Raw genomic sequence first — 14,266 nt, forward strand, 5'->3', positions numbered from 1 at the left:
AGAAAGCCATTTAGCCAAAAAAATAATTAATATACAAATTTCATTTTAATAATTTATGTGCGGAGAGCCAAAACCAAACATGCATTAATTCAAAAACGTTCAGAAATTAAATAAAAAAAAACTAATTTTTTTAGCTGAAAGTAAGGAGCGACATTAAAACTTAAAACGAACAGAAATTACTCCGTATATAAAATGGGTTGTCCCCTCCGCAAACCTTCGCTCTTTACGCTAAAGTTTGACTCTTTGCCACAATTCTACTTTTGAAAACAATTAAAAGCTTTAGCGTAAAGAGCGAGGGATTGCGGAGGGGACAACCCATTTTATATACGGAGTAATTTCTGTTCGTTTTAAGTTTTAATGTCGCTCCTTACTTTCAGCTAAAAAAATTAGTTTTTTTTTAATTTAATTTTAGATTATAAATCTCGGATAAAGCCAATGCTTGTGGGAATATTGTATAAATTCTTTCGACACAGCCTTCAGGTAATCCGAAGTACGTTAATCCGACGGTATGTGCCTTTCTAGCCTAAACGGAAGGAATTTCAGCCATCAGAGTCGAGATTGGCGGGAAACCAGCGCAAATTAGAGTTTCAGGTGAATGGCAAAGTTCTCAAAGTGTCAAATCAAGGGTTCGCATGTACCATGCAAAAGTACCTACGTCTCGACGTAAGAGAGAAAAAAATCACCAAAAATAATCAACGATTTGCTATGAGAAATGAATAGATATAAAGTTTCAAATTTAAATATAAAGGTTACCTCTTACAGAGGTAAACTTATGCAGAGGAAGGCTACTTATGCATAGAAAAAAGGTTAACTTATTCATAGAAAGGCTACTTATGCATAAGAAGAGGTAAACTTATGCCTAGGAAGGCTACTTAAACATAAGAAGCTAGTTATGCATAGGAAGAGGTAAATTTATGCATAGGAAGGCTACTTATGCATAAGAGGCTACTTATAGATAGGTAGAGGTAGATTTAAGCATAGGAAGGCTACTTATTCATAAGAGGCTACTTATGAATAGGAAGAGGTAAAGATTGATTACTTGAATATATTCAAGAGAAGGAGCGTACTCAACTGCGTTGACCTTAGGCGGCTTGGTGCTATACCGACTTTTAAGTAGCTGTAGTAGTATTTTATTTGTATGTTCAGTTAGTTTGATAATACAATAATTTAATTTAAGAGGGTAACCCTTGATGACGGATTAATTTATTTTTCTTTTTAACAGCAAATATGGTTAAATATACCAATTCACTTTGAAAGAGCCTTGTTTTAACTATTTTTATTAAATTAAGAATACAATTGCTTCCTCATAATAATTTTAGTTCATAATAGGAGGAGGTAAAGATTGATTACTTGAGTATATTCAAGAGAAGGAGCGGGCTCATCTGTGTTGACCTTAGGGAGCTTGGTGCTACACTGACTTTTTAGTAGCAGTAGCAGTAATTTATTTTCATGTTCAGTTAGTTCAATAATACAACAATTTAATTTAAAAGGGTTACCCTAGATGGCGGATGAATTTCTTTTTCCTTTTATCACACTAAATCTCCTATTACACATATTGTTTGCTTCTGAAAGCCTACCTTAGTCATGAGTAGTTGCAGGGCTATTAAAGTTAATAAAGCTTTTTCATTTGTTTGTAATTATTAGAATATTAGTATAACAGACTATCAGCTTACAAACAACGAATTATTTTGATTAAAGAAATCACGGATTTTTTTTTTAATTTTTTACAAGTTCTTTCTCAATCGAATAGACATCGGGAGAACAAACTAAATTTATTTGATTTCTTTGATTCCTTATATAAAAAATTGCCAGAAGAAAATTAATAGTTAACCAACCTGATGGATATGTGAGATAACTTCAGTATGCGTGGCATTTTCCAGTGATTTTCCATTAACTTCCAAAATTTCGTCACCTACTTCCAAATCTGCCCTATCTGCCGGAGAGCCTAGAGAAGAAATCAAGTAAAAAATTTCAAGAAAAGGAATCTAGGGCTTTCTTATTTTATTGGAAATGTTAAATGGATCAATACGTCTTTTTACTTGTTGCAAGGAAGGAAAACGGAAGAATTCTACAGTCGGAAGGAAGATCTATATTTTCTAGCAAGTAAATAAATCAGACAAAAAATGCCCAAGGAATTGAATAGTTCAGTCAATGTTTTACAACAAATACGGTTAAATATACCAATTCACTTTGAAGAAAACTTGTTTAAACTATTTTAATTAAATTTAGAATACAATTGTTTCCTAATTTTAGTTCGTAATCCTAATAATATAACAAAAATAATTGCTTCCACAGATCCTCATACTGTGGAATTTTCTATTAATATAAACATTTTCTATACCCGTAAATAGGGGGAATGATCCATACTGGGCAGCTTTTTGGAAAGTAAACTTTACTCGGAAGTAATTAAGTGTTTTGTAGCTTTGCATAAGCCTGAGAATATTGGAAAATTTCATACATCATTCTAATCTCGAGAAAGTTATCACTGACCACAGGGCCGTATCCAGGATTTTGTTCAGGGAAAGAGGCGGAAGGGCAGGAAGAGAAGGGGTGGAAGAAGAGAAGGTAGAGGAGGAGGAGGTAAACTTTACAAAATGCAACAAAATTTGTTTATATAAGTATTTGTTACTTATGAAGCAAAGAAGAGAAAACACAACAAAATGAGAAAAAAGTCAAATAGTAGAGAAAAACTATGGTTGTGTCAGCCAGTGGACCATTATTAAGCAAAAATAAGCAAATATTTTGACAAGAACCTCTGCCTCAGCGTCCTCAGTGCTAAGAAAAAATAATAACAATAAAAGAAATCTAACCTTTTGAAGTAGACTTCATAAGAGACAAATAGACATCTGAATCTAGAATGTTTTTGTTACTTTTTGTGAAATTGGGACAAATATTTTGGGGGATTGGGGTGGTCAAAACAAGTTACCCCTCCCCTAGAGATGGCTCTGACTAGCCAATGTGTACCACCTCATCCAGTATAGACTAGGAATGGTCTGGGATGAGCCACCCATGGTTGTGGAAAACTGGATATGGTGGTGGTTCCGTATGGCAACTAGAAGACACATCCAGGTATAATCAGTTAAATCGCCTATAAGGTAACACAAATTAAATTACAAAACCAAATATAAAAATGAGCCATTATTTTTGTTTAATGTTTTTAGAATGTTTTAATGTCTTAGAATGTTTTTGTTACTTTTGTGAAATTGGGACAAATATTTTGTGAGATGGGGAGGGGTGGTCAAAACAGGTTCCTTCTCCCCTAGAGATGGCTCTGACTAACCAATGTGTACCACCTCCACCAGTATAGACTAGGAATGGTCTGGGATGAGCCACCCATGGTTGTGGAGAACTGGATATGGTGGTGGTTCCGTATGGCAACTAGAAGACATATCCAGGTATAATTAGTTAAGTCGCCTAGAAGGCAACAAAAATTAAATTACAAAACCAAATATAAAATTAAGCCATTATTTTTGCTTTACCAATCAACAAAACTGCTTTTCGGAAAGTAAATTTTACTTGCAAGCATCGAAGTACTTTGGAACTCTGCTTGTACCTGATAATACTGAAAATTTCGATCATTATCCTAACCACTGGAAGGTTATGATTGGCCCCAGGATCATATCAAAAATTTATTTTGGGGGCTGGGGGGGTTACCTCGTTTTTTTTACAAAACAAAACAAAAAAATGTGTGGAGAGGAGTTGAAACCAAGTAGCCCCATGGATAGCGTCCACTATTTGCCCCCTCACACAGTATATACTAAGAATAGTTTAAGGTGAGCCATACTATGGCCACTAGAAGACATGCGCAGATGAAATTAGCTAAATCAGTTAGGCAACACAAATTTAATTACAAAAACAAATAAAAAACTGAGACATTATTTCCGTTTTACCAATCTTCGATACTGAACAAAGAGGAGACTCGCAATATGGTCCCTTTTGCAGGAGCAGTGTCAGAAATGTTTTTTTTAAAATATACTCATGGGAATTAATTGTTACATCTTCACTGATAAGCCAATTCCACTCGTTTATGCCTGCCATACTAACCTACTTATTTTGACTGAGTCTGGGTTCGTCACTTAAGCAGCATATGCAGAATATTCCCCAACATATACCCCCTTTAAAAAAAATGTTTGAATGCAATCTGATCAAACACTACAGGCTACTCATTTTTTCTTGTCCGTGGTGAATAGAAGATTCATCGCAGCCATCATACAGCGAAAAAGTCGTCTCTTTTTTCACCATAGTGCAAAATCTCTTTACTGCTACTCGCTGACCTGACCTCGGCCTTGCAACTTTATCCTTTTCCATAGTCTAGCTTTCTCCTCTGGTTTGGTTTGTTGTTTAACTGGAATATCTATTAAAATGTTGCTTAATATCTATTAATATTAAAGCTTAACCATGCTTCTTGTTCCTATCTGATTACTTTCTAGGGGCAGCTTTATGAAAAGCTCTGATCTGCTCCAGAGTGATACCCCAAAGGAAAGGTCGTAACTGGGTCAGTGGCAGGCTTTCAGTGATGCCCACAGTTTACTGCTTTATTACATGCATTCTTCCTCCGTCCTGCTCTTTGAAGTTTATCTTTATCACCTACAGTCACCATAAGATCCGACGACATGCTGATCTTCGGTCTCTCACTTATATATGACAACAATCACCTTGGTTTAGAGGTCAGGACTAAATACCCAACTGCTAGAACCTTTGAACCCAACCCGTATATTTGAAGGGCTGAATGCTTGCAGGAAGGGTGCACCACCTAATCAAGTTACTTTAGAGATTGTAGTTATTCTTTTCGGATTGCTGGCGATCAAATTATCCATGGCTCTTTTGAAATGGGCTAAGACAAAGAAAAAAAAAGCGTCGACCAGTACTAGTAGTAATCCTTGGCACCTACATAGAACTGTAAGAAGGACGATTTCATTTTCACTGACTGTATTAATAGCTTTAAATAAATGTGAGCAGCTTTTTTCCCTCCAGTAGGCACATGAATGCTAAAGGAATGCAACTAGTACTCTAAGACAAGTTCTTCTGTTACACACCTAGACAGGTTTACTCCTGTAACTTACCCGTTGGGACTTCAATCTGGCATGCGGTGCATGTAGACTTCTTCGTTCTGGTAAAGGTAAGAAAAGGAAATAGGAAATTTCCCCTTGCAGGAAGTGCTCTAATCATTGTAGCTAGAGTACTTCCTTTTGGTTATGTTATTTTGCCCACTATTGGCAATTAAAATTCATCTCTTTTCTTGTAAGATGGTTGAGTTGCTTCAAAGGATTTTAACGATAGCTCTGTGGAGAAAAACTCCACTGAGCACTTATCCACATGGCAGCTAGTCGTTAAAAAAGGCAATTAAGAGGGGTTCGAAGCTGCAAATTCTATGTATGGGCAGTCAGTAAGATTGAGTTTACGATGATGGCTCTCTGGGGGTAATTGCTGCTAGATAGAAGTTGAATTTATTTTTTCGTAAGGTTCTCTTACGCTACAGGCACACATTGAGCTCCTGAATTATCTTTAGTCTTATACCTAGTTTTGTCAGTAGTTGTAAGCATCTGTTGTGCCTTTGTTTCAAGAAATCAACAGTAGGCTCAGATGGAATAGCATCCTCATAGAAAGAGTTCCAGATTGATATTCAGTGATAAACAGATTTATTTCTCCAGTCCTTTTTTCTAGGTATTTTCTAATCAAGACACCATATCGCCATGGCAAAGGACTGCTCAGGGAGGAAAGGCTCTTCAAAAAGAGGTAAGTAGATGTACTTGTAGAAAACAGTCATTTAGATGGCAATTACTTCTTTAAGAAAGCCTTTTACAGGGATTCCATTCCTTCGAATCCCTTTTCTGTTGAATAATCGCTGCAAGAGCAAGGTTACAACGAGGCTCTTTGGGAAGAAAAGCGGTAGAAAATTGTCCCAAATGTCTGATCGTCGGGAAAACCTCAAAACGAAATGATTAAGTGATCTTGCTGAAGGTGAAGGTGGTCCTTGACATAGGAGCATGTCATGTGACAAAAAAACATAGCTTTAATAAGGTTAGGAAAAACCTCTATGAGGCTGACTAATGGAAAGTATTTCCACATGATGCAGTGGTCTTGATGTAGTGGCTGAAGACCGTCACTGTCATAGAAGCATGTTATCTGATCATAAAACAAAGTTTTTTTTTTATAAGACTTGAATTATTCAAGTTGAAGGTAATCAGTGTGGTCAAGGTTGGAACGAAACTCAATAGAGTTCAATAGTGGACAGCCGTTGTAATTGGCAACTGGTCGTCAGAAAAAGCTCATCAGATGGGATTGAATGAACATACTTGTAGAAGGTGGCCATTCACACGACAACTAATCCTCAAAGAAAGATTTAATCTGATGGATTCTAGCCCACAAGTTTTCCATTGATGGTTATGAGAAAGAGCGAAACTTCGGCGATCTTTTCTTAGGGATAGGAATTAAAGAAATGTAGGGAAGGGGGACATGGATCTTTTTTGATCTTTTTAAATAGATATAAAAACAATTATTTTTCTAAATTTTGAAGGACAAGGGTGATTTTTTGTAAATAAATAAAACTAAAAAAGGTATTTTTCAAAACCTAGGGAAAATCCAGGGGGTTAGGTCAATCAATATCCTATAATTCGTTTTCCTACCCTCTCTGAGAATAAAATTTACTGAAAAGTCGTTTCACATAGCAACCAACCACATAAGTAAGCTTTTGGTATATTCACAGCCTAAATGTTTCATACTGTAAGCAGTCAGTACGAGTAAGGCTAAACTACTAACCCTTGAGGGTAAAATTAAGCGGAATGTTGTTCCATATGGCAATTGACCGTCGCGTCAAAGACAACGGGAAACCAGATACAGGTTTCCCGTATCTGGGAACCTAACCTTACATAAAAAAAACTAGTTTTTTTTAACTGAAAGTAAGGAGCGACATTAAAACTTAAAACGAACAGAAATTACTCCGTATATGCAATGGGTTGTCCCCTCCGCAATCCCTCGCTCTTTACGCTAAAGCTTTTAATTGTTTTAAAAAGCAGAGTTGTGGCAAAGAGTCAAACTTTAGCGTAAAGAGCGAGGGATTGCGGAGGGGACAACCCGTTGCATATACGGAGTAATTTCTGTTCGTTTCAAGTTTTAATGTCGCTCCTTACTTTCAGTTAAAAAAACTAGTTTTTTTTTGTAATTTCTGAACGTTTTTGAATTAATGCATGTTTGATTTTGGCTCTCCACACATAAATTATTAAAATGAAATTTGCATATTAATTCCTTTTTTGGCTAAATGGCTTTCTCTTAGTTTTGATCAGACGATTGTGAGAAATAAGGGATGGGGAAGGACGCCTAGGTGCCATGCAATTTTTCGGTTACATAAAAAGGCAACTATAAATTTCGATTTTTAACGAATTTTTTTATTAGTAAAAAATATACGTAACTTAAGGAAAAACTTACGTAACAAACTTTTATATTCTTTAATTTTTATTTTGTATATGAGGGGGTTTGTACCCTCGGTAATACCTCGTTCTTTACACAAAATCGTAAGTTTTGTCCCAATTCTTTAAGAATGACCCCTGAATCAGAAAGGCCGTAGAATAAATAGTTGAAATTACCAAAAATACTATAGCATAAAGAGCGAGGTATTTATCTCCTCCTAAATACCTCGCTCTTTATGCTAAAGTATTTTTAGAACCCGTCATATGCGTAATAATCTCTGTTCGTTTTAAGTTTCAATGCTACTCTTTACTTTCTATTGAAAAAACTTTTCCATGTTTATTTTTTCATTGTTTTTTTTATAGTAATTTTAGAAAATCCTGCACCCTTTTCATTGAATTTCTGTTCCCCATGATATATTTCTCCAAAGAAAGATCCTCCCACATAGCCCCCTCCCCTCAACCCCACCCCCAAAACCAAAAAAATCCCCTGAAAACGACTGTACACTTCCCAATAACCATTATTATATGTAAACACTGGTCGAAATTTATAACTTGCAGCCCCTCCCCCAGGGACTATGAGGGAGTAATTCATTCCCAAAGACATAGTTATTATAGTTTTTGACTATGCGGAACAAAATGGCTATCTCAAAATTTTGATCTGTTGACTTTGGGGAAAAATGAGCGTGGGAGGGGGCCTAGGTGCCCTCCAATTTTTTTGGTCACTTAAAAAGGGCACTAGAACTTTTCAATTCCATTAGAATGAGCCCTCTTGTGACATTCTAGGACTACTTGGTCGATACGATGACCCCTGGGGAAAAGAAAAAAAAACAAAAAACAAACAAACAAATAAACACGCACCCGTGATTTGTCTTCTGGCAAAAAATACGAAATTCCACATTTTTGTAGATAGGAGCTTGAAAATTTTGCTATAGGGTTCTCTGATACGCCGAATGCGATGGTGTGATTTTCGTTAAGATTCTGTGACTATTAGGGGGTGTATTCCCCTATTATCTAAAATAAGGCAAATTTTTTCAGGCTCGTAACTTTTGATGACAAAGACTAAATTTGATGAAACTTATATATTTAAAATAAGCATGAAGATCTGATTCTTTTGATGTATATTTTAGCATCAAAATTCCATTTTTTAGAGTTTCGTTTACTAGTGAGCCGGGTCGCTCCTTACTACAGTTCGTTACCACGAACTGTTTGATCAGTAATAGTAATGTTCTGAAAAGTTACTCACGTCATTAAGTTTTGATTGGAATCAGACTGAAATTACTCGAGGAAACAGTTGTTGAGTTTTAGTTGAAAAAAAAAACTTGGCCACGACGTTTTGTTTAAGACTGTTTTATCAATAACAATGATACACGGCCCCCCCCCCATCTCAATCTCGTTTATAATTCTCCTATTTTCGAATTTTCTATGATTATCGCTCTGTTTTAATCTGTAAATTATCACATGCGCTTTTTTTGCCAGGTCCTCGGAGTCGTGCATCACCTAACTTGAGCTATAGATTTTTTGTCTTATCTAAATTGACCTCTCTCCCCCTCTCCCCATCTCTCTCCTTCTGTCACTTTTTTTATGAGTAAATGTTTTAAATAGTATGTATTTAAATGTTCAATAGTTTTGTTCAATGACCCCTCTCCTTTACACACCAGGAAGTCTTTGAGGGGATTTGTGAATGTAATTACTGAATTTTTTTGTTTTTCTTTGGTTGAAATATACGTTTTTTGGTTAAATCAAAGATTTTATCAAAGCAGCGTCTTAATTGGCCTATCCAATAATCTATTTTTTTCTTAATTGGCCTATCCATGAATCCGTATCCATGCTTGGGTAAAGCAGAACTGTAAACTACTTGAAGTAACAAAAGTTGTCAAAATGACAAAATGAATTATTTAGCAACAATTGTAGTTAACACATTTTGACTGCAGCTGCACTGTAGTTTACCCACAACCCCTTCAAGTATGCAAATATATAGCCTAAACTATGTATTTTTCGTGTGTTTTGTCATACGTCATTCTTGTTTTAACCCGTGAAATTAAATAAGAAAGATATTAAAGATAAATATTAAACAAAAAAGTGATTTTTTAAAACAAAAGTACACGTTGTGGGTGTCAAATGGCACTTTATGACTGCTTTCACAGCTTAGAATCAGCTAATAAATGTGATTTTAGAGGCCCAGAATTGTTCCGGAAACGGAAGTTCCAGAAACGAGAATTAGGTTGGGGTACAATAGTTCAATAAGAGACAGGGCAAGAATTTTTCAAAACACAGTGTTATATCCTATTATTGATGTTCTAACTGCAGTGATTGAAAGTAGGCTAGAGGAAAACAGTTTGGCCGTTTTGAACAACTTAAACGGAATGCTAGGTGCAAACAAAATGAACAAAGACAGTGTAAGCTTTGTGGATAAATACTATAAACTCGATTTTGAACGCTGCATATCTGAGCAACAGTGTTTTTACGTAGTTGAGGATATAAAAAACAAAAATATTCTAGAAAGAGCATGTTTTGCTGAAAAACGCTTGAAATGTGTTTTTCCTCTGATATTTGTTCTATTTAAACAGTATTTTACTGTTCGTATGAATTCTGCGTCTTGTGAAAGACCTTTTTCTTGCCAAAATCTACAGTCAGTAGTAAACAGCATTCCGAAACATAATGTAACATGTATTCTCGGAGATTTTAATGCCGTCGTTGGGAATGATATGTCGTATCACGAGCACTCGACACGGCATGGGTGTGCGAAACGAAAACGGAACGATGATGATTGCCTTCGCTATGGCAAATGACGTAATGATAGGTGGTAGCCTCTTTCCTCACAGAGACCTTCACATGTATACATGGACCTCCCCTGATAGTTCACTCGGAAACTAGAGCGATCACTGCCTTGTTAGCCGCAAGTTCCGCTCAAGTATACAAGATGTGAGAGCATACAGAAGCACCGACGCTGGATCAGAACACAACCTACTAATCATTAAATTCTCCGTTAAACTCAGGAGGATCAAGAAAAATGTTTCAAATCTGGAACCTAAATACGATCCGGAAAAACTCCAAAAGCAAACGATTAGGTAGGAATTTGTCATTGAACTCAGCAACAAGTTCGAAGCACTCTCTTTTGAAGACCAAGACGATCAAGAAGTGACATGGGGACAAATAAAGAACATCTACAACGAGTCAGCGCAAAAGACACTCGGGTACCACAAGAAACCTAAGGACTAGTGGCTATCAAACGGCACCAGGAATCTGATAAAAGAAAGGAGAATCGCCAGGCTACAGCTCCTCTCGTCCCAAGACATGAACCAGATCTACAAAATCGAGATTTACAGACTGATCGACAAATCTGTAAAGAAGAATGCGTGTGAAGATAAACACCGCTTCTAAGAAGCCCAGGCCGCGACAACTGAAGAAGCTGCAAAAAATGGCGATAGCAGGTCAATTTACAAGATCACGAACGAGATCATCGGGAAGAGGAAAACCAGTGACGGTCCGGTGAAGAATGAGAATCGCGTGCTAATCTTCGGGCTTAAGAGAAGAAGGAGATAAGGGCCAAGCACTTCGACAAACTTATAAGCAGGCAACAAACAGAGGAGCCAATTTCTATCCCCGAAACCTCGGCGATACTGCTGGATATCACCACCGAGCCTCCAACCGAAAATGAAATATTAAAGGCAGTGAAAAAGCTGAGAAATGAGAGGTCACCAGAAGACGACAGGACCACAGCAGAAATGCTGAAATGCTCCATGACCCCTCCTGTCTCCTATTGAAAAGACTTCTTCAAAATCATTTGGTCAACAGAAAAACAACAGCAAAGTACCCTCAGACTGGTACCACATCACGCTCGTAAAGCTGTTTAAAGGGTGACGCCACTCAATGCAATAACTAGCGGGGCATTAGCTTACGTTCCATCCCTGGTAAGCTGCTGTCCCACATTATTCTAGCCCGTATTCAACGGCACCAAGACGAATATCTCCGCAACGAACAACATGGCTTTCGCCAAAACTGCTCCTTTACCGACCTGATTTTCACCTTGCAAATCCTCAGAGATTGGCAAAACAAGCTGTATATGATCTTCATAGACCTCGAAAAAACCTTCGACTCCTTGAATCACCAGTCACTTTGAAAGCTTCTCCGTTATTACGGTATCCCTGACATCATAGTTAAGCTCATTATGGCCATTTACGAGGATACGACCACCTGTGAGGACTTCAGAGGGTAAATCACATAAACTCCCAATACTCTCCGAGATGAAACAAGGCTGTGTCTTATCGCTACTACTGTTTGCATTGGTCATCGAATATATATTGCGGAGCATCGAGTCAACTGAGCAACGCCTAAATTATCGCCTGCTCATCAACCTACATTTTGCTGATGACATTGCGATACTTGAAACCTGCAAAACACGACTTCAGGAACTACTCTCGAATATTTAACAGAAAGCAGGTGCATTCGGGGTATATTCCAATGCCAGTAAAACAAAGGAATGGAGACAAGCGACTCACCTATGAAAAAAAAATGCGGTGACAACGATGTAGAACAGGTAGTCAACTTCAAATACCTTGGCAGCATCATCGAAAATAAAGGATCCACAACCAAAGAAGTCGTTGCCCGAATCGGTCAGGCTAACAGCACCTTCAACAGGCTTAAAAAAGTATGGAGATCGAGTAATTTCTCTCTCCAGATCGAACTCCACCTGTTCAACAGTAAAGTCCTGTCCATCCTCCACTACGCATCGGAAACTTGGCATCTCAACCAACACCAAGAGAGGAGAATCCAATCCTTTGAGAATGCTTGTCTCCGGAGGCTGCTTGGTATTCACTGGACCCAGAAAGTCACAAACGCACATATAAGGAACATCACGGCCCAGCCATTCCTCACTGAAACCATACGAAGACGCTGATAGAGCTACCTAGGTCAAATAATACGCATGGACGACACCAGAATCTCCAAGAGAGTACTATTTTGGCTACCCGAAGGCGCCCGCCACAGAAGATGGCCCAAATAAACCCTCCGTCGTACCTTCAACAGCAACCTGCGCCAACTTCATGCCTCCCTACAACCAGAGTGGGAAGACATTATCGCTGCCGTCAGTTACAGAGATGATTGGAGACTCTTCTTAGACGCCTTGGGTGCCTCTCGACGTGACGGAAGATCTAAGGTCTAAAGTAAGGCACTGTTGGCAATTGAAAGAGAAAATATAGGCGACTACAATTTTCGTAACAAGTCTGTGTGTAATGTAGGTTTATTTGGTACTTGTCAATTATGTAAAACACATTCGAGAAGTGAAGTTTACTTAATGCTAATGAAAAAAACAAAATTTGATGAAAATAGAATTCTTTGTTAGCAAAATTTGAAAACTCCAACTTAGAAATATGTTCCCAAAACGCAGTGTTAAACTTCCAAAAATGTTGCTTCTCGTAAAAGTAGAAAGTCATGGCGTGTTCATTGACACAGTGTGTTGTTTTGGGAAACAACACCTTGTCTTGGAAAAATATAATTGCCTGTTCTTCGGTCCTTGGCAAATCCCAAATCTGAATTTGAACATCCATGGTGAGACGCTATATTCTATCACTAGTCAAAGCAAACTAACCGGTGTCCTCAAGAATCGCGTTAATAAAGAACTGAAATGAGCTAGCTCAAGAATCTTGTTAATAATGAACTTTTCTTTGTCTTTGAGACGGTCAACCGACGCCGAAGCTCTCAATTGAGCAATCCACAACTCACCTTCACAATTTTGCTAATGAATTATTCTATTTTCATCATACTTTATTGTAACCAAACTTCACTTCTCGGGTGTGTTTTGTATAATAGACAAGTACTGTTTATTTTATATGTACATTCGTTTAATTTTGGAATATCATAAGATTCGTGTAACAGTATAATAGTAGACTTAGAATTATCATGTATTTCTGCTTTTGCTTTATTTGGCCCGCTTATGTCAATGCTATTTATTAATATAAAGCAGCAAACCTACTACCAAATCCATTTAATAATAAGTCATAAATGATATTTCAATGAATCACGCATAGTAAAAGTTTAGCACAACAAATATAATGTTACAGAGTCAAAATCGTTCAAAATTGCGTGCAAATAAACAGCACAATGCACGGGGCTGTTAGAACGGTGCTTGGTTCAACTATAAGATAGAGCATCCTGTGATGGGATGGGAGGCTGGGGAAGTGAAGGGGGGATACGTTCTGCAGAATTAGTGGTGAAGCCTGCTGAAATAAGATGTATATAAAATTCATCTTAGCCAACTCAAAAGCTTTTTTAAGCTATACTACTCTCCCCCACAGCACCTCATTGCAGATAATCACAGTAAAAGCTTGATCACTAATACCTAATTTTATCTTTATTTAATGTGTGTTTATTGTTTATTATATATTGCGTAATATTTTGAATTTAGCCTAGTAGCGTCTCCGGTAAATGGTAACTTTTCTTCAGTAGCGCTCGAATAAATTCTTGCCATGTCCCCCAAATAAAAATGCTGGCGCTACGCCAGCATTAATAGAAAAGGGATTACCAACATTCCCAGTGGTTCTGAAACCATATAACAATTGCCATATTTTCTTATCCAAAACGAAATAAAAAATTATAGAAATTAAAAAATAAAAGGTCCCAAAATTTCTTAATTCCAAAAATTTCTGTATTTCGGGAAAATGCTTTCTATTATTTTATAGTTATAATTCTGGTACAAAATGGAAACAAGCTGAATATTGTTTTCAAGGCTTTTATAATTTAATCGCCATTGCTTACTATCAAACCTTGAAGAGCATCAAAAAAGAAAAAAAAAAGAATTGTTAGAAATTGATGCACTTGAAAGAGGTATGATTCTTATTTTTAAACAGTTTAAAAATTGATGT

General features: G+C 37.0%; 1 protein-coding gene across 1 annotated transcript in view; it reads right to left on the minus strand.

Moving 5' to 3' along the window:
• LOC136029559 (protein PALS1-like) overlaps window positions 1–14,266 on the minus strand; it is a gene marked incomplete in the record, with an annotated part of 254,054 nt that overhangs the window by 156,962 nt on the left and 82,826 nt on the right. Inside the window, 1 exon segment of the mRNA XM_065708038.1 lies at window positions 1,836–1,945. Coding sequence (XP_065564110.1) covers window positions 1,836–1,945 — 110 coding nt within the window.

This window comes from Artemia franciscana, chromosome 7 (genome assembly GCF_032884065.1).
Source record: "Artemia franciscana chromosome 7, ASM3288406v1, whole genome shotgun sequence".
NCBI classification, from domain to species: Eukaryota; Metazoa; Arthropoda; class Branchiopoda; order Anostraca; family Artemiidae; genus Artemia; species Artemia franciscana.